Source organism: Mustela putorius, unplaced genomic scaffold, assembly GCF_011764305.1.
Source record: "Mustela putorius furo isolate JIRA1106 unplaced genomic scaffold, ASM1176430v1.1 tig00000585_pilon_pilon_pilon, whole genome shotgun sequence".
In the NCBI taxonomy this organism is placed as follows: domain Eukaryota; kingdom Metazoa; phylum Chordata; class Mammalia; order Carnivora; family Mustelidae; genus Mustela; species Mustela putorius.
In genome coordinates, this window is record NW_025421424.1 from 4,044,942 (window position 1) to 4,063,752 (window position 18,811).

At 40.3% G+C, this 18,811-nt stretch overlaps 2 protein-coding genes across 5 annotated transcripts in view; one reads left to right on the forward strand and one right to left on the reverse strand.

Annotated features, from left to right (window-relative positions):
- Positions 1–830, forward strand: part of SPAG17 (sperm associated antigen 17) — a 222,864-nt gene extending 222,034 nt beyond the window's left edge. For 2 of the 3 annotated variants that reach the window (XM_045081851.1, XM_045081853.1), the window contains exon 49: positions 344–536. The gene's annotated coding sequence lies outside the window, so the exon portion shown is untranslated. Of the gene's footprint in view, positions 1–343; positions 537–576 lie in introns of those variants that run through there. The other variant, XM_045081852.1, reaches the window with a different exon arrangement.
- The window catches only part of WDR3 (WD repeat domain 3), a 30,056-nt gene that overhangs the window by 6,036 nt on the left and 5,209 nt on the right, over positions 1–18,811 (reverse strand). For both annotated transcript variants that reach the window (XM_004771053.3, XM_004771054.3), the window contains exons 4-22: positions 17,560–17,678; positions 15,676–15,754; positions 14,523–14,618; positions 13,491–13,601; positions 13,195–13,296; positions 12,644–12,741; positions 11,675–11,782; positions 10,948–11,178; positions 8,674–8,767; positions 6,639–6,740; positions 4,894–4,979; positions 4,584–4,719; positions 3,917–3,973; positions 2,363–2,463; positions 2,050–2,161; positions 1,772–1,906; positions 1,458–1,508; positions 895–960; positions 294–386 (exon numbers count right to left, since the gene is read on the reverse strand). In XM_004771053.3, coding sequence (XP_004771110.1) covers positions 294–386; positions 895–960; positions 1,458–1,508; positions 1,772–1,906; positions 2,050–2,161; positions 2,363–2,463; positions 3,917–3,973; positions 4,584–4,719; positions 4,894–4,979; positions 6,639–6,740; positions 8,674–8,767; positions 10,948–11,178; positions 11,675–11,782; positions 12,644–12,741; positions 13,195–13,296; positions 13,491–13,601; positions 14,523–14,618; positions 15,676–15,754; positions 17,560–17,678 — 1,977 coding nt within the window. The remainder of the gene's footprint in view (positions 1–293; positions 387–894; positions 961–1,457; positions 1,509–1,771; positions 1,907–2,049; positions 2,162–2,362; positions 2,464–3,916; positions 3,974–4,583; positions 4,720–4,893; positions 4,980–6,638; positions 6,741–8,673; positions 8,768–10,947; positions 11,179–11,674; positions 11,783–12,643; positions 12,742–13,194; positions 13,297–13,490; positions 13,602–14,522; positions 14,619–15,675; positions 15,755–17,559; positions 17,679–18,811) is intronic.

The following is an 18,811-nucleotide window of genomic DNA, read 5'->3' on the forward strand; positions in this document are numbered from 1 at the left end:
AAATAGAATTTATTTGGAAATCTGTGACGGTTGTGGTGTGTCCGAAACCACGGCAGGAGCAGTTTCTGCTCCACGAGTTGAGCACCTCAGTCTGTGATTTCTGCCCCCTCGCTTTTTATTAAGACCCAGCTCCTCTCCTCCCAGTACCTCAACTCCTTTCTACTATTTGAATTAGAGAAGACTATTACATTTATGTCATTTCCTGATCTGAGTCAGTAACTCCCACAGCGATGGTGTTCATCTCAGGAATTCCACAGACATGTTTCTCAGGGTGTAACTCAAGACTATCTCACCTCTTTCCCTGCAGCTTTACAAATGGCTTTGTGTTCCTTCCTTTTTGCAGTCTCCTCTCGGTATAGCTCGATAGCCTCCATGATCCTCTCAGCCTACAGAGATGGCGACAAAGGAGAGAAGTTATCACCATGCCCCTCCACCCCGCCAGCATCCTGGAACACTGCAACTGAAAGGCCTGACTAGAAAAGTACCAACTAGCTTGAATCGGCTTAATAAATTAGTGCTAAGAGTGCAGAACAACATGTGACAACATCTCTGGTGTTTCTTCTGTTTAATTTACAGAGAGAAGATGAGGCATTTTGGGTTCAGGTAAAGCCGTACGGATATGCACATGTGGAGTACGGCAGCCCCCAGAACTCCTGAGAGGTGCTGCTTCCAGGAGATTGAGCTTTTCTTTCCAGAAACCATGTGCTGATTCAGCATGACTCCTGCCCTTGTTAAAAGGGAGGACAACGATGTTCTGAGCTCCATCTATGAATTTCATCAACCTTTTGCCTCAAAAGGGCTACCTGGTTGTTAAAAACTTTCACTCAAAAGTTGGGATCCTCCTTAAAAATGCATACATCCATAGATATAGAGATAGAATGTATATCAACTTACTGCTTTGACAGTTTCAATAGTTTTCTTTCCAGTAAAGTAATTGTCACCTTGAGTCTCTCCTGGAACCTGCCAGAAACAAAGAGATCCTTGAAAAATATTGACAGGCACTAAAGAACTAGTAAATGAATCCTATATCCAGAAAAGAACAGGTATCACTGTGTTATGATAATGGAGTATTTACTCCATTAATGGAGTACTTAGTAAGTGCCAGATACTATTAACCAGATAATATGAACTATATCCTACCTCTCTAAAAGTATAAAGAAAATGTCCAATTTCTAAAATTTTTGATTTTTATTTTTGTTCTATGATTCTCTGAAGCCTCCTTAATAACAAAAAAAAAGCCAAAATGACAAACACCCAATACCAAATCTGATCAGTCATTTGTCCCACAAAATCAGGATAAACAGCTGAATCAAACACGACTACACAGACTGCTTTCCACACCAGCTGGTGATGACTTGGGCATCTGGTTCCAATCCTAATTCTATCAGAAATTCTTGAAATTAAAGTAAATTCTAACAAGATAATTACAATCTCAGGGTCCCCCCAAATTTACTTACTACTGGTTGGTCTTCTTTGGCCACACTCTCCTCATATTCTGCTTCCCTTTGCTGCAAAAGACATATATAAATTAATCTAGAACAATAACCATGGTCTCCACATGAAGTGAAAGGAGACAGTGAAAACTTGCTTCTTTCAAAACACAATCCCCTAGAGGCTCTTCTGTGTCTGTGTGCCTGCTGAGATGGCTGACGGTGGTGTTGGAAACCTCTTCTGGGGATGCCTGGATGTGCACTGGCTGAGGGGTGGCCACACTAAACAGAACTAGACATCCAATCACCAGCACATTCTGTAACCAAGCCCGAGTCCTTACCATTTCCCTTTCCTCTTCAAGAATAAGAGGCTCCCTGGTTCTTTCCCAAAGTCTCAGAGATTTGTCATGTGATGATGACACAACATAGTCTCCACTGGGGCTTACGGCCAAGCACCAAATTTCCTGGTGGTGCCCCTGGAGAGAGAAGACACAAAAACAGAAACCCTGAGAGGGAACACTTTATTCCTTGACCGAAACCTACTCTACCTGAATGGCAGAACATCACTCGATCTTAAAAGCTCTGAAGTACTGAGCAAGCAAAGAAGGCCAGAGGTTACCTCCAGAGTCTGTATGTGTTCAAATTTGTCCGCATCCCACTGCTTAATCTTATGGTCCTTTCCAGCGGTGAAGAAGAGGTGGGACTTGGGCACAAACTGTAGGTACATCACACTGAAAGGTGAGAAAAGTGATCAAATGCCATCAAATTCCATGTTAGTGAAGAGCCTCGCACACAGTTTTAAAAAGGTAGTTCTAGCATGCCTGGTTATTTGTATTTTAGAATTTTAAATTTCTGACTGAATAGACACAGATGCTCAGGGGAAATGATACATACAGGACTCAAAAGGATGTCTTGGAAAAGACTGCCCCTACCTATCATCATGTGCAAAGAGAGACTTGTGGCAGTCCCCAAAATCCAAACCCCAGATTTTCACATTCCTGTCAGCAGAGCCCGTTGCTATTAGTGCTCCATCCTACAAGGAAGAAAAGGGAACCATTAGCTGACCTGATTATCAGAAACTCTACAGTTAGATTAAAAAAGACTAACCCTTTTCTTTCAGAAACATTAAAATCAATATAAATTTCATCTTTATTTTTTTTTTTTAAAGATTTTATTTATTTATTTGACAGAGAGAAATCACAAGTAGGTAGAGAGGCAGGCAGAGAGAGAGAGGAGGAAGCAGGCTCCCTGCTGAGCAGAGAGCCCGATGCGGGACTCGATCCCAGGACCCTGAGATCATGACCTGAGCCGAAGGCAGCGGCTTAACCACTGAGCCACCCAGGCGCCCCAAATTTCATCTTTATGAAGAGCACCTATTTCTTTGCTTTTATCTAAGATTTCCTTAAAAAAAGTTTGTTGAGCAAAAGCAAGAACTCTTGTGGCTCCCAATTTTTCGTATTGCTATAGGGCAGTACTGTGCCTTGGTGTCTGTTACCTATTTACTTCCTTAAGTAGGGAGAAGAACAACTCATCTCTGTCACAGGATTTGGGGGAAAAGGTAAAGGGGAGAAAAGGAGAGTCTGGGAAAGAATCTACTAGAATATTTGCTACCCAGCCTTTTATCCCATGTTCTATTTTCTATTATCTTTCTTATGTCAATGCCTCATTCAAATAGTTGTCAGCCTAACAAGACCACTGGAACTATCTCATGCTGCCTACTTACTATTAACGTACTGGTCAAAGATGGCAGTCCTTTCACACAGGCCAGACCCTGTCTCTAAATACATTACTCCCACCCAGGGGTGCCTGGGTGGCTCAGTCATTAAGCGTCTGCCTTTGGCTCAGGTCATGATCCCAGGGTTGTGGGATCGAGCCCCGCATAGGGCTCTCTGCTCCGCAGGAAGCTTGCTTCTCCCTCTCCCACTCCCCTGGCTTGTGTTCCCTCTCTCGCTATGTCTCTGTCAAATAAACAAAATCTTAAAAAAAAAAAAAAAAATACATTATTCCCACTCTTACCCGGAACTCAACACTGCAAAAAATATGATTTTGGTCAAGAGATTAACAGTACAGATGTAGTGCAAAATACTGTAAATGTCCAAATACAAAGCCAAGCCAAGTTCCATCTTCTTCACTGAAATTATCTTTCAGAAGAAAGAGGGATGCCTTTTTTAAAGTCTTTTGTATTTTAGGGTGCTCTACCAATTATGGTGTTTTAGACAACAAAATACCATCTGGGGAATCCACAACAGCAAGTTAGTTGTAAGGATTAACTCAGTTATTTGTGAACATATCCTGGTAGCACTAAAGTAATACACACACACACAACACATAAGATACATTTACAATATACATTATTTAATGGATTTTTGGGAGAAAGATATACAACAGGATGAAAAAATACTCTAAAATGAAGATAGCTAGCCAAGAACGAAGAAGGTGCTTTGGAAAAGACAGCTTGTTACTAAGACACTTTAAATTTTACTTACATAAGAAATGTCCATGCATATAACAGGCAGTTTGTGTCCATACAGTGAAAGAAAGAACTATTAAAAAAAAAAAAAAGAATGTAAACAATTCATGTTTGTGTATAAGATACAGGCATTGTTTGTTATATGTGGATCTAAAATAGAACTTTTAAGATACAATCCTAAACACTGCCATGGATTGCTTTCTATTTATATTTTCAAAGAAGACAAGCCACCAAAGGCAGCTCATAGCCGTGACACTTTGCAACAGCGAAGACTTCAGGCACTTGCTTCCCAACAATGTTCCCAGGCCTACTGCAGTCCTCCGGACTCTGGGCCTAGGGCCCAGTAATCTACAATTTTTAAAAGCAACCCAAATGATTCTGGTGTCCAGCCAAGTGTGGAGTCACTGTTCAGGAGACGCAGTAATGTTCTTCCACTCCTGGCTGCCACAGGATGTTCTGTCTACAGATTTTCTGAGCTTATGAAATACAACTTGCTTTAAGCAAAATTTATGAGCCAAAGGGTTCTTTAAAAAGTCTTGCTTTCCTAGTACACCTACAATGTTTTGATTCACACATACATCTTTAGAAACATAGCACAGCTAGGCACAGTCAAGGCCACTTTCCAATCTCAACCCATGATCAGTGAGAAAGACAGAAACTATTTCCAGGCATAATCACTGTACCTTTAAAGTGTCAATGTAGAAAATTTTTACAGTACAGTCCAGCAAAGACACAGCCAACAGCTTTTGGTTGGGAGAGTAACGGACACACAGAACGTCTTCATCTAGTTGCAAGGTTCGGGTTTGCTTCACAGAAAGTCTAGCACGATGGAAAGCATGAAGAAAAAAAGAAATAAATGAGTGCTCTACAAAGGCTGACAGAAATTCCAAAAACTCCCTGGAGCGTAAGAGAAATACATATGTCGAAAGCCCCTTCAGTGGTTCCCCATTCTCATTCCAAAAAAAGGACAGAAATTTAAAAATGTCTACTCACCTCTTCTGGGTACTATTTTCATCTTTTACCAACTCAAAATCCCAGAACTTGACAGATTTATCTGCACCACCTGTCACAAAGCCACGCTGAAAAGCCAATGACATTGCAATTAAAAAATATTTTATTACAGAAACTTGGGTAAGAAGTTATATATCAAAATTGTTTTCAAAAGGCCACTTTTATTTAATAGCATGGAAGAATAATTTAGAAAAATGTGGTTCCTTCCTAACCCCTTTCATTGCTTTTTTGGGGCTGCTGCCACAGACCTTATTTGAAAATTCCTAGCAGGGGCTAATGTAGACAGATGGTAACTAGTATAAAGTTCTAGTTATACTTTTGTTCAGCATCAGAAAGACTCTGAACATTGTAGGGTTTCTTGCTCCACCCAAGAAAGCACCACTCAAAAGGATTTGCTATTAATTAATAAATTATATAATTACATATATATTTATATAAATATGCCTATTTATATAAATATATATTTATATAAAAATATATAAATAGATTAATTAATAAAATGGTTTGGCAAATATACACAGACTGGAATATCAAAATAGGTTTATTCAAGTATTTACCTCAGAAAAGTATAAATTTATCCTGCAATGTCCATGCTTAAAATATGTTTGAAACTGTTTCCAACATTAAGAAAATTAGTCAATACAATACAACATAGTATTAAAGCATAGAGAACTAGGGTCTGAAAACTAGATCTCAGGTGTTTATTCTGCCATTTGAGATTAGTAACATAGGAAACAACCTTCCAATGATCCTTAGTGTCACTGTGATGACAAAAACTATCTAGTTTACAAAACCATTATACAAATAACAATGACATGATGAACATAAAAATACTTTTCAGGAAGAGAATTCCCTATAAATGTATGTTACTACTATTTAAAAATTGTTTTTTAAGACTTTATTTATTTGACAGAGAGAGAGAGCACAAGTAGGCAGAGAGGGAGGCAGAGAGAGAAGGGGAAGAAGGCTCCCTGCTGAGAACCCGATGTGGGGCTCCTTCCCAGGACCCTGAGATCATGACCTGAGCCAGAGACAGAGGCTTAACCCACTGAGCCACCCACGCACCCTATTATTTAAATTTTAAATGCTGTTTCGTTCTGACGGCAAATGGCATAACCACTCTAAAATTCCAGATCCCATTTTTTCCAAAAATGGTATCTACATTCAATGGACAAAGGTTCAACACTATTGAGAAGATACAAATGAACAGGCCACAATCTCTTATTATGGTCCAAAAAATACCTCCAAATGTTTTGAGGAACAGCACCATGACTTGAGTAAGTATACAGTTCTCTAAGGTGACTCCTCCGAAGGAAGACTTGAAAGGTCTGGTGTATTTGCTATCAATACTAGACTTATATGATCATAGACATATAGACTAAAAGGGGAATAGGAAAGTCTACTCCATCCTCCACACTATGCTGCCCAAGGAACTATTTCCTCTTAGGAAGTACCACAAACCATTGGTGAAAACTCTCGAGGGTAAGCAATTGGATGCCATGCAGCTGGCGGTCAAGAGCAGCTGAACGAGAATGCATTTGATAATGACAGCTATTCGTATTATCAGGCATGTGATATGCCATCAATATAGGAAATTTAAAGATCAGATAAGAAGCAGGCCTTCTTCTTTAAGAAACCCCAAAGAAATATTTGTTAGGCAGCAGTAAAATCTGATTTAAGAAACGGGAAAGTACTCCAGTCCAGATCCTAACATCTGGTTTCGTTACCTGATCTGGAGAGAGAGACAAGGACCATAAAGCTCCATCATGTGCGTCTATTGTCTCCAGCAGATTTCCTGAGGCCAAGTCATAAAGCTGCAGCTTTCCTGTCTGAGGAAGACACAAAATGAACACAGCTCCAAGAGCACACCCACAACCTCCAAGAGTCCTGCCTACACAGCTTACAAAAGATTTCAGAGCTGACCAGTGACCATGTGGCTGACGGCTTAGCAAATGGATCCCACATGCCCCTCTCTGTGCCTCCTGTCCGAACAGATGCCGTGGATGTGCTGGGTTAATTCTGGCAGGGCTACTCGGCAGCAGGATGACAGAAACGTGCAACCTGGCAGTCCTGGCCTCTTGTCACATTTGCTGGTTCTCAAACTTCACAAGGGAAATAGCATGGCCAGAGGCAAATCAGGAGACACACAACAGCAGATACACCTAAAAACCTTTCAAGTTTAATAAACTTTAACTGTAACTGGCTTAACCAACCATCTAGTTTTAGTTTCCTTCTCTAGAATATGCTGACAATGAGAAATAAGTAACTACCTATGATGCTAGGGAGAGCAAAAAACAAAACAAAAAACACAAAAATGCAAAAGCTTAGAAAACAATGAGCCACATTTCCTGTTTAGAACTTGGCTAATCAAGAACAAAAAACAAAAAAACAAAAAACTTTTTTTAACTAAATAATGTGATCATAGTGCCAGCAAGGCATACACGATGGCAAAGCCTCCTCTATGATGGTATTCTGCACGTGGGGTGGCAAGAGTGTAAGGAAGACCTGATTCCCAGGGCTGCCTTCTTCTGGCTCTGTTGATGAATTCACCTTCAACAGCCTGTTTTCTCATCTATAAAATGGGGTTTACAGCACCAGCTTCTCAACATGTTTGTGGGCATTAAATGATATCATGTACATTGACTGCCTTGCATAGAGACTGGGCAGGGATCTGCATACTGCACTTTAGTCATATGGGTAGACTTCGAAGATATTCACGAAATGTTCTAACAAAAACAACAGAGGAGCCATTCGCCAAAAGAATGAAAGACAAACGAGAGAAACTTGTAATTGGAATTTAATGTTCATTCCCTGACAGTGACTCTAAAATCTCTCTGGTTTATTTTAACCTTTTAGCTGGGCAAAAAATACCCATTGTGACACACGGGTTTTCTCATAAAACAATTGTATATAATGACAAATCTTTGCAAAGCGCTTTTCAAAGCATCCCGAAGACCTTATTTCATTTATTCTCACTGCTATTCCTATTATCAGTCCTTCATGCTCCCAGCTCTTATTTACTCATCATTCACTGTGAGCTAGTTTCTGTGGTAAGTGCTTTCTGTAGGGTGAGGTGGGTTGTTTAACCCATTTTACAGGAGAAAACCAAGGCCTACGGGGGCAAGTACCTTGCCCAAAGTTCTCACACCCAGTGAGTGGGAAATCTAGAATTCAAACCTAGGCCCACCTAGTGCAAAAGCCACTGTCAAAAAGCACGTGTTGTCATCCTGTTATAGAGATGAAGAAACACACTAAAACAAGTTCTGGGACTTGCAGCAATTTACCCATTCTAAAAGGGGGAGAATCTGAATCCAAATCCAAGTCTGCTTATGCCTGCACGTTTATCCCCTGATCTTACTGGCAAGTGGCAATGAGGACTAGTCAGTGTGTCTTTACTGAATGCTTCTACCTACCAAGCTGGACACTAGGTACTCTGTATATTTTATTAGTCTTCTCAAATCGCAATTACACATGTGCTTGTGAAGAGATGCCGCAAAGGCCAGCAAAACATGAATGACAGTTCTCTCAAGGTCATGATCGTCGTTTCCTTCCTCACAGTCTGATATAAGGTTTGATTTTTTAAAAAACACAAAGAAAACAAAACTAAAAAGAAAACCCCTCAAAAAATGGCAATGAACTACCAACTTCTTATTATCCAGCTCCCATTCATTTCCAATATGCAAAAACAGGAACCAGAATTTTCAAACGACTTTAAGAATATGGAGTAGAAAAGTCTCCAAAATCCAAAAAGTCTGAGTTTACCTTTGTTCCTATGACCACCTGCCTATCACCAGGCACGAAGAACGAGCACAGCGCGTATTCACAGGTCATTGTGCGGATACACTGTAGTGTGGCCCTGTGAAGACCAAGTAATAAAGAACCGCATGTTAGGAAAACCTGCTTCCCCATCCTAGAGGTCAGCGCACTCATTCAATACACACCTAGCCACACAGAGCTCGGCTCATACCCAGTTAGAGTCAAGAGAGAAAAATTTAAGTGGCATCTTTTTGGGGGGGCAGGGAGGGCTCCTAATCCTAAGGAATAGAGATTATATAAAATCGGGACTCTCCCCCCCGCCCAAAAAAAAGCATCTGCAGGCCAATGTGCCACCACAAAGAAGTAAATGAGTCCACAGGATTACAAATCAAATTAGCCTATTATGAAATAACTCTACAAGTTCATTTTATTGGACGATAAACATTCATCCCTTCAACAGATGTACATCAAATGCCCACTTCATTCATCACTTGCTGAATGCCAGATGTTAATCTAGGCGCTGAAGGTTTAACAGTGAGTTAAACAGTTAAACAGCCCTGAAGCTTGTAAGCCCTCACATTCTTTAGCAATGAGACAAGCAGGCACCACACCGGTCTACCAGGTGACAGCAGGAGCTGTGGAGAAACAACACTGGGGGCAAGAGAGGAGGGTGAGGGTGGGCGACCGTTCCAGGCACCAAGAACGGGAGTTCAATTCCTACAACAGGGGCATGTTCTTGCTGTGTTTTAAGGGCAGAGAAAAGCCCAGTGGGCAAAAGGTGAGGTCTGTGAGCACTTTTGCTTCTAGGCAGAATGAGGTGGGGCTACTAGGAGTGGTGCCACTTCCATTATGACGATCACACCGGTGGCTGTGTGGACAAGAGACTCCAGTGGGGCATGCAGCAGGGAGACCCGCCAGGAAGCTATCAACACCACTCTGGGGAGAGGCAATGGCGGACGACTGGGGGTGGCAGCAGAGGGGACGACACATGCTTGGACACTCAGTTCTTAAAGCTGGAGCTGCAGGATCTGCTGGTGACCTGGACCTAGGAGAGGAGAGAATGGCCACAGCATCTGGGGGAGAACAACTGGAAGGAAGTAATTACTTTCGAAGATGGGGAAAGTCTGTAGGAGCAACAGGTGGGGAGACCATGGTAGAGATAAGATCACAAGCATGGTTTGGGCCACAAAAAAAATGGAACTACCCAATCAGACAGCCAGACGGTGACGCAAATGGAAGACTTGGATGTAAGGGTCTGGTGTTCAGGGAGAGGCTTAAGGCTAGAGGAAGAAATTCATGCGTCGTCAGCTCAGAGAAAGCTCATAAAGTAAGTAGACAGAGAAGTGGTCCGAGGACTCTGCCCTGAAGTATTCCAACACTCAGAGGTCAGAAAGGTTAGCAGGACCCAGCACAGAGAGAGGGAATGACCAGCAGAGGAAGAGGAAGTAATGAGAGTCCAAGTGCTTCAAAGAGGAGAAAGTTATCAATTCAAGGAGAAGAGTGCCACATGAAGCTTACGGGTCACCGGATTCAGAAATATGAAGATCACTGATGAGGTGACCAGAGCTGCTGTGGTGAAAAGGTGGGGAAAGGCCTGATGGGAGACAGATGAAGACAGAACAGAGAACAGAAATTAGAGGACGGGTTGTGACTGGAGAGACGGAGGAGGAGACAGGGCTATTAACTTCTTTTCAGATGGGACGAATTAGAGCATACTTGTATGCTGCTGGAAATGATCCCAGAGAGCAGGAATGTCAAGATGCAGGAGGACAACAGCCAGCAGGCGAGCAGAGACAGGACCACAGGTGCGAGCTGTGGCTAGCGTTGGTTAGGAGCACCAACATAGGAACAGGAGGGAAGATGGACTGCATGGGTATAGATGCAGGTGAACTGCCAGATATGCTGGGAGCACATGAATATTTTCTAGACGATTCCTTTTTTCAGTGAATTAGGAAGGAAGGTCACCAGCTTAAAGGTGCTAGAGGGGTTTGTGGCTTGAGGAGAGAAGAGGTGTACAACAGTCACCTAGGAAAGGAATGAAAAATTATAGTAAAAATACTGGACAGCACTAAGAGCCTACTAGAATTTAAATAGTAGGCGGCTTATTTGTGTGTTTTCCTCTAGCCAACTACAGTGACAAAGTTTTTTTGCACCAAATTTAAAAAAGCAATTACACTCCACAGGCCCACAATCAAGAGACACCCTCAAGAGTACTGGAACCTCACTCACACGGGAGCCAACAGGACTGGATAAAGCCGGGGAGAGCACCATTTCACAAACCTGTTCCATATCTTCACGGACTCTGCAGCAGCTGAAAGGACAGCAATGTTGTCAGAGCTGAACGAAAGGGTCCGCACGTCGCTGCGGTGACCCCCGATGGTGATTCTGCTTGTCCTGACGGGCTGAGGAGCAGGCGCAGATGGCTGCAGCGAATACGACTCCACCAAGTTGTTCTGCAGCAGGAAGACTGCCTTCAACTCTCCTTGAGGTGAATGAATGAAGTCAAAGGATCTGCATGAGAAAGTAATTCATTTATGAAAGTAATTCATAAATGTTCTTGCCATCTTCACTCACAAGGTTAACTGCTTCCAATAAAGCTTCACAGTGTCCTCAACCTATGTGATGTTTGAGCAAGTATAAAGGTTTCACAAAAAGTGCTCTGCATGTTGGACAGTAGGCCAAAAACACCTGGGCTCAGGTACTGGATCTGATGGGTACCTTGCTTTTATGTATGTAATTTTTCTAAGTGCCCTTAAATGTTTTAGAGCATGGCATATACATTTTTCTTTTTAATTGGCAGCACGAAAGAAAACTAAACAAATAGAAACCGTTATTATAATAAAACCAACGAGATGATGCATAAGATCCAGGCATGCCACGATCACTGTCTCCAAATACGTAATTTCTCCAGACTGCCCAAAATTAGTATGAAAAAGCCAATACAACTTTGCAGCTTACTATTTCTACAATATTGCTCAGGCACTTCAGATATTATACTTCTACTCACTTGATTTTGGCAGAAGTTTTGATATTAGTCACCCGTTGGATTTCATCTTGCAGAGTCATTTCAACACTGACTTCAATGTCTTCCTCTTCCCCTTTGGAAGAATTTAATCTATAGGGGGATAAAAAAAAAAGATGATGACTTTTCTAGAAGATGCTTTGTTATTACGTGAGCCAAACTGTGGCTCTGCGACCAATAACCTGTGTGATCCTGGGAGAGCCCCCTAACCACACAGGACTACCATGAGAATTAGATAATGAAGTGTATGTAGTTTGTGAACTACAGTGACATAAAATGTTATTCCATTTAATTGGTATTCTCGATAAGTGGATTTTGAAGGGAACAGCCCATAAAATTTCCTGGGGCAAATAAGTTTTGTAATTCAAACTATTCCAACGAAATGTACCTGGTGAACTTTTCTAACTTCAGGACTTTTTAGAAGATAATTAACCTGCACTTATGAGTCCAACTATGTCAAATAAACCAAAGGTCATACAAGGTTTGCCAAGGTGACTTTTTCTTGAGCCCTGATAAATTTTAACCACCGAGGAAGTGATTTCTTTGGTTACCATAGTAACCTGTTCCAAGCTGATGTTGTCCCAAATGTCTATTCTATAGTCCTTCTCTTCATAGCCCCCAAGGTTAGCATTATGGAACCCAACTTCCTTCTGTCTGGGCTGCTGGCACTGAAGACATCTGCTGGCTTGAGAACTAGAAATCACTCAGATGCTATTTTTAAAAAATCTGTATAGCCTTTCTATGTGGTTCTGAGCTCATGACTCAGCAACATGCTAATTATGAAGCTGTGGAAATGTAAACAGCACTGCAAACATCTTCTCTAGCTTTTAAAAGTAACAGCTAACAGAGTAATTACTTCTTTAAAGAAGCCATAGTTTTTCTATCAGTACCAAGTGGCCCATTCAAGATACTTTATTAATAGTAAATATTAAAAAAACAAACAAAAAAACACACTTTGCTTTCTTTCTAGCTTTCTTCATCTTCTTATCCATTTTCTTTTGAACTTCTGCTTTGGAAAGGATGCAGAACACTTCTAGCACAGAATCAGTTCCCTAGAAAGGGAAAAGTTGATGTGAGTCCAGGAAAGGCAATTTGTAATGTAGCTTTTTCTTAGAAAGACCAAAACAATGTTCCTTTTTCTTCCCTTATGGGTTGTATTACCTTGGACAGCTGCCTCCCTCTGGGATGGCCATCTCATGTATAAAGTGGCAATACCACTTCCTACTCACAGCTTTGCTCTGAAGACCAAATAAGAAGCTAGCTAATCCTTTTAAATTGCTCAGAAAAGCATGCATGTAATGCTTGCTAACAATAAAAACAATAATATTAACTATTACTGTATTATGCTAATAGAAGCTAGGGATTATAAATCTACCCAGCAGCACATAATGAATTGTTAAGACAACTGGGGGAAAATTAATCTCTACCTACATGGAATATAAAACAAGCACAAGTCACTGAAAGGAATAGCCTCATCTCTGTTTTCTCTGACAATTGGTACTCACATGGCAAGCTAGAATCCTGCCTGTCCTGTCGACTGCAAGGTTCACAACTCTGTCCCTTCCCTCCCGCATGATGGAACCAGCTTTTCTGCATGTGAGGATGCGCTATGGAAAAAGCAAGGGAGAAGACCAAAGTAAAATGCAAGTTGTCAAACCTATGAAAAAGTACGATTCTAAAGAGATGCAGGTGACAAAGATATTCCCTATAATGACAATAATTGTGAGTTTTTAAATAAAAAATCTCCAATTCTCGCTTTTCCCATTGACTCAACACAAATGAGGGTAAAACAAAGAATTACATCCTCAGGAGTTTCGTCTGTCTCCAGGGCGCCATCCTCAGGCTGTGTGTCCTGTATTTCAGGGGAAGTCCCTTTGCTTTTCTTGGGCTCTGGTTCTTCTAAGTCTGCCACCTGTTTTATAAAAATGGGAAAATAGAAGCTGAAACAATGTGTTCCAGGAGATGTCTCTTAACCCTAATGACTTAGAAATCCATTCTTATGGCCACAAATAAGTGCTCTCTTTGACCCAACCTCTTCAGCTGTAGGACACTTAACCAGAGTATGTTAAAAGCTGACTACGAGAATGCAAACAAAACAGTATTCACTATGCTATCTCCAGTAACTTTCCGAAATACACAGACTAAGGTTTAGTAAACCTAGACTATGGTTTAGTAATTTAAACTGAGGTGAAAAAATGATGACTGATTCTTCATCAACTTTAAAACTTTCTTTTGTGAAAGAACTGCCATATTCTGAAAGAAAGCTGCCAGTCTGGCACAGAGAACTACAAAGGCAATCCAGACATAAACAAAAGATAAAGCCTAGCCTACTACAAAAGAACCCGCCAGAATAGCTACGGAACACATCATTACACACCTAACTCCAGCTAAACCTGCAGTCCATAAACTTTTCCACACAAAATCTTTGAGGATCTGAGAAAGTTACACATCTTCTCAGAACATATGTTTATACACAGACACAAATGTTACACAGATTTTTTTGTCTGAGGGGAAGTCCCAGATATCCTGAAGTCCATCCATGGACACCCAAAGGTCCAAGAACTCTGGGCTAAGAACCCCACAAATTAACATTAGCATCACCAGAAGGTGTAAGCCTAAAAGTAGCCTTCTTTGAGCTCAAATAAAGGAGGGTAACTAAACTAATAATGAAGAAAAAGTTCTGATTAGAAGTTTTAAAATGCTTTCTAGTGCTTTGGGAAGTACTCCGTAGTTACAACTGATTCAAAATTCAATGAGCCTGTAACACTGCTAAAACACGGCATTGCCTATGATAAAAAAAAAAAAACCCCAAACAAACAAAAAAACCAATTACCTCCTGAAGATAGGCTATGTCCCAAGCCCTCAGCTCACTGTCGGAAGTCCCAGTAATGAGTCGCTTGTCTTCTGATACCAGCACCAACCCCCACACCTACAGAGTATAAAAAGATTCAAATAATACTATTTTTAGGAGACTCTAGGATATATGATGTGACATCCAAAAATCTAAGTATACTATCTGTAGTAAAATCTGACATTTGCAAAGCCTAATATTAAGGTAACCCTTTCAAAATACACTAAGAGAAACCTTGGAGCGCCTGGGTGGCTCAGTCTATTAACTGTCTGCCTTCAGCTCAGATTATGATCCTGGGGTCCTGGGATCGAGCTCCATGCTGGGCTCCCCGCTTCTCTCTGTCTGCCACTCTACTTGTGCACTCTATCAAAAAAATAAATAAAATCTTTAAAAAAGAGAGAGAGAGATCTCACTTTTGGAAAGAAAACATGACCTGTGGTAGAACTGTTGATTATGAAGTGAACTATTAGTTTCTCTGTAATTTCCTACCCTTAAATTTAGATAGTAGCTGTTCAGCACAATTCCTAACTAGAATCCACTCAAATGAGGATTTGAAGTCCGGTACTTCTTTGCTTCAGCTATACCTTGCAAATAGAAGGCACCCCATTGATGTCTATGGGATAATTTTTAAGCCTCAAATATTTAAGAACAATGAAAAGTATTGTTGCGAATCAACAGTCCAAGAATCTAATTTGCTTTGGTCATCAGTTAATTCCAGGTATGGTTTTGAAAGCCTTCTATGAGCAAAGCATGGAAGAGGATGCAAAGACATAAAATATTCCCTGATCTCTACTGAAAATGTCTATGTTCGGGCAACTATTATAATGACTAAGATTTGCGGTTTACACATCATGGGGCCATGCACTGTATATACACTGGCATTAAACCTATCATCAAAAAGGTGGATACATTACTTAAAATCAATGAAACTCATATTCACGGATTAGAAACTTAGCCAAGGCCGATTTCTACTAAACACCAGAGTAGCATTATCTGCTCTACACCTCTCCATCTCTCAAGACAACACATGATGATTACTATGAGCAGTAAAAACAAAGGGCCATGAAAGGCCCAGGGAAAAAAACCATCTTTTTGCCTTGCCATTCTTTCCCTGGGCCCGTGACCTTACATGTACCTCAGTTCGATGGCCAACCATTGTTTTAAAGCAGTGCTGGGTATCAAGGTCCCACCATTTCACCATGGTATCTTTTCCACTGGAAAAAAGAAACAGGAAAAGTCTTATTAGGAAAAATCAGTAAATGGGAGGTCAAGGACTCATGTGGTGTCTTCAGGAAAATATGTATTTTTTTTTTTAATAAAGAATCCTAATTTTCCATTATTAGGTAGGAAATACAATATTTCACCCGTAAGTACAGAAATAACTTTGAATTCAGAATGTCAAGGAACACAGACACTGACCTGTGGCCTACTGTCAGAGCACCCACATTCCCCCACTGACTGACACAAATCTCTCACCTCTCTTCTGCTCCAATCTCCCATGTCCAGCTGGTCCCCACATCCTGAAAATGCCTCCTCTGTGAGGTCTTGACTCTTTCCAATTCACTTCTGTCCATGAACCTGAATTTAAGTTCTACTGCCTGAACTATTTTCATAGCTTCTTTTCCAGTCTCTTTGTCCATTCCCTGTGTCTTCATTACATCTAATAAACTATCAGATAATCTAAGTTTTTTAAACTTCCACTAGCTCAAGGTTCTCTACAGAAACAAAATCAGGCCCTTTAGCACCATTTTAAAAACTTCTCATTCATTGGCTCTGAGTCTCCCTGCCAGTGAGCTCTACTCTGGCCTCAAATGCCTCTCCCCTGCTTCCCCATTAATATAAATCTAACATAATCCTCCTTCATGACCAAACTGGAAAACAAAACAAAACAAAACCCCAAAAACATGATTTATAAAGCCTTTCCTATACAATCCCATCTCATTGTGTCATTTCCTTTCTTTGACACAGCTGACCCCTGCACGACGAGGGGGCCAGGGGCACCAACTCCCTCACCCCCAGTATAGTAAAAAATCTCCAAATACCTCTGATTCCCCCAAAACTTAACTACTCACAGCCTACTATTAATCAGAAGCCTTACCAGTAACATGAACAGTTCATTAACACATATTTTGTATGTAATATTCTCACAACAAAGTAAAGAAAAGAAAATCATAATAGAAAACACATTTACAGTTCTGTCCTGGATTTATTGAAAAAAATAAATGCATACAAGCGGACCTGACTGATTCAACCTTGTTGTTCAAGGATCAACTGTGCCCTAAGCTAAACGTGTATGTTCTTTTAGAACCTTAGTCATTCTTTCACAGAATCTGTGTTATCTGACAACACACCAATGTGCCTTCCATCCCATAAGAACTAACAAACCAATCATATGGCATTCAGTGCTCCTTCACAACTGCTTCGGAGTCATTACTAGGGTTCTAGTTACTGCTGGCAAACCTTAGGATCCCAAACTTTCCTGGGTGGCTATTCCTTAGGACAGATAATTAGTTTGAACCCTATGAAACTGCTGGTACTGGACCTATTATGTTTGACCTACACAAATGGAAATTCCAAAAGGTTCAACCTAATAGATGTTCAGAAGGCCTACATACAGAGTATGTCTATTCTCAAAAGGTAGGCAAATTGAACACTTGTTATTCACCTCTGCTCACTGCTCCACATTCTGTTTTCCTGACTTTCTAAGGATTCAGAAAATGGGATAGCTCATTCTATAAAAGGCATGTCAAAGTTTAAGGAACATAAAAAAGCTAATACCAGAGGATAAAAATGACAAATCAGAAAAGGGAATTAAAAATGCCAGACGTAACTCTATGGATATCTTCTTTGATACTACTGGGGAGAAGAGGGAAGGAGAGAGGAAAGCAGAGGGCAGAGGCTAACACATGAGCCTGAGGGTAATGCGGAAAAATGAGGAAGGAATGACCCAAATTCTGTCTTTGAAACCTTTGCTGATGCATTTCCATAGAAAAGAACTAGAAATAAAACTGTTATTTACCTAGTAACCAGCAGATTCTTTTCTCGTAGAAACAGTGCTTGTGTGATGGCGTCCTTGTGCCCCTTAAGACGGTAGAGGCCGCTTTCATTGATCACATCCCACACAATAGCATCTGTGTCCTAAAGGGATCAGGAAATAGAGCAGAATTTTCTTTACCTCATCAGGCTTCGACAAATAATACGATGTAACATTGTTATTACAGAGATGATCCTTGTAGAAAATTTGGAAAACACACAGAAAAGTTTAGAGGGAATAAACAGCCTTTAATTCCACCATCTATACTGCTCCAATCCAATACTGAGGTATTTTCAGAAAACTGGGATCATGCTATTGATATCATTTTATAACCCTTTTTTATCCATTTTAAAGCATTTCAATTTTTCCATGTCCTTCCAGACTGTTCTCATTTTCAATGAACACAAAATAATCCTAAGGCTATACCATAATCCATTTAAACATCTTTCTACTTTAGCCATTTAAGTAGTTCTCAATTTTCCATTATAAATATGTGGAAGTGAACATTCTTATACATAAATCTTTGTATATACCTTGGGTCAGAATAAATACTAAAGAAGAAAATTCTTGGGTTAAAAGGTATTTCTATTTTTAAAGTTTGCAATTCATCACGACAAGGTGATCTCTTTAAATTGCATCAATCTACAGGTCTACAGGTCCACTAGGGATATGAATGACAAGGCCAGTCTTGCCCTCTCCTCAGCTCTGGATATTACTAGTTTCTCAAAAACCACTGCCGATGTCAGAAGTTACAAATGCTGTCTCAGTAGTTATTGAATTTACATTTCTGAATACCAACGAGAAACTGTGTCCATGCTCTGTGGGGATTACTGGCCACTTATACCTCTCTTGAACTGCTGAGTCCTGTCTTTCTTCTTCCTTTGGGCCTTACTTTTTGTTTGACTGTAAGCTATTAAGAGATAAAGGATATTAATCCTTTTTATATTGAAAATATTAAATACTTCTTTTTTAATGTCCTTTCACTTTTTTTCCCAGAAATAACAGACATATATCGCCATGTTAAGTCTAAGGAGTATATATAGCATGATGACCACAACAGGTTTAGCTAAAATCCATCTTTTCATATAAATAGAATAAAAAGAAAAGAAGATAAAAGGAAAAATAAAATTCCTCCTTGTGAGAACTCTTAGGACTTATTCTTAACAACTTTCCTATTTCTTTTAAATGTACAAATGTTTTAAATCTAAATATTCAAATCACCCTTTTCCTTTATAAT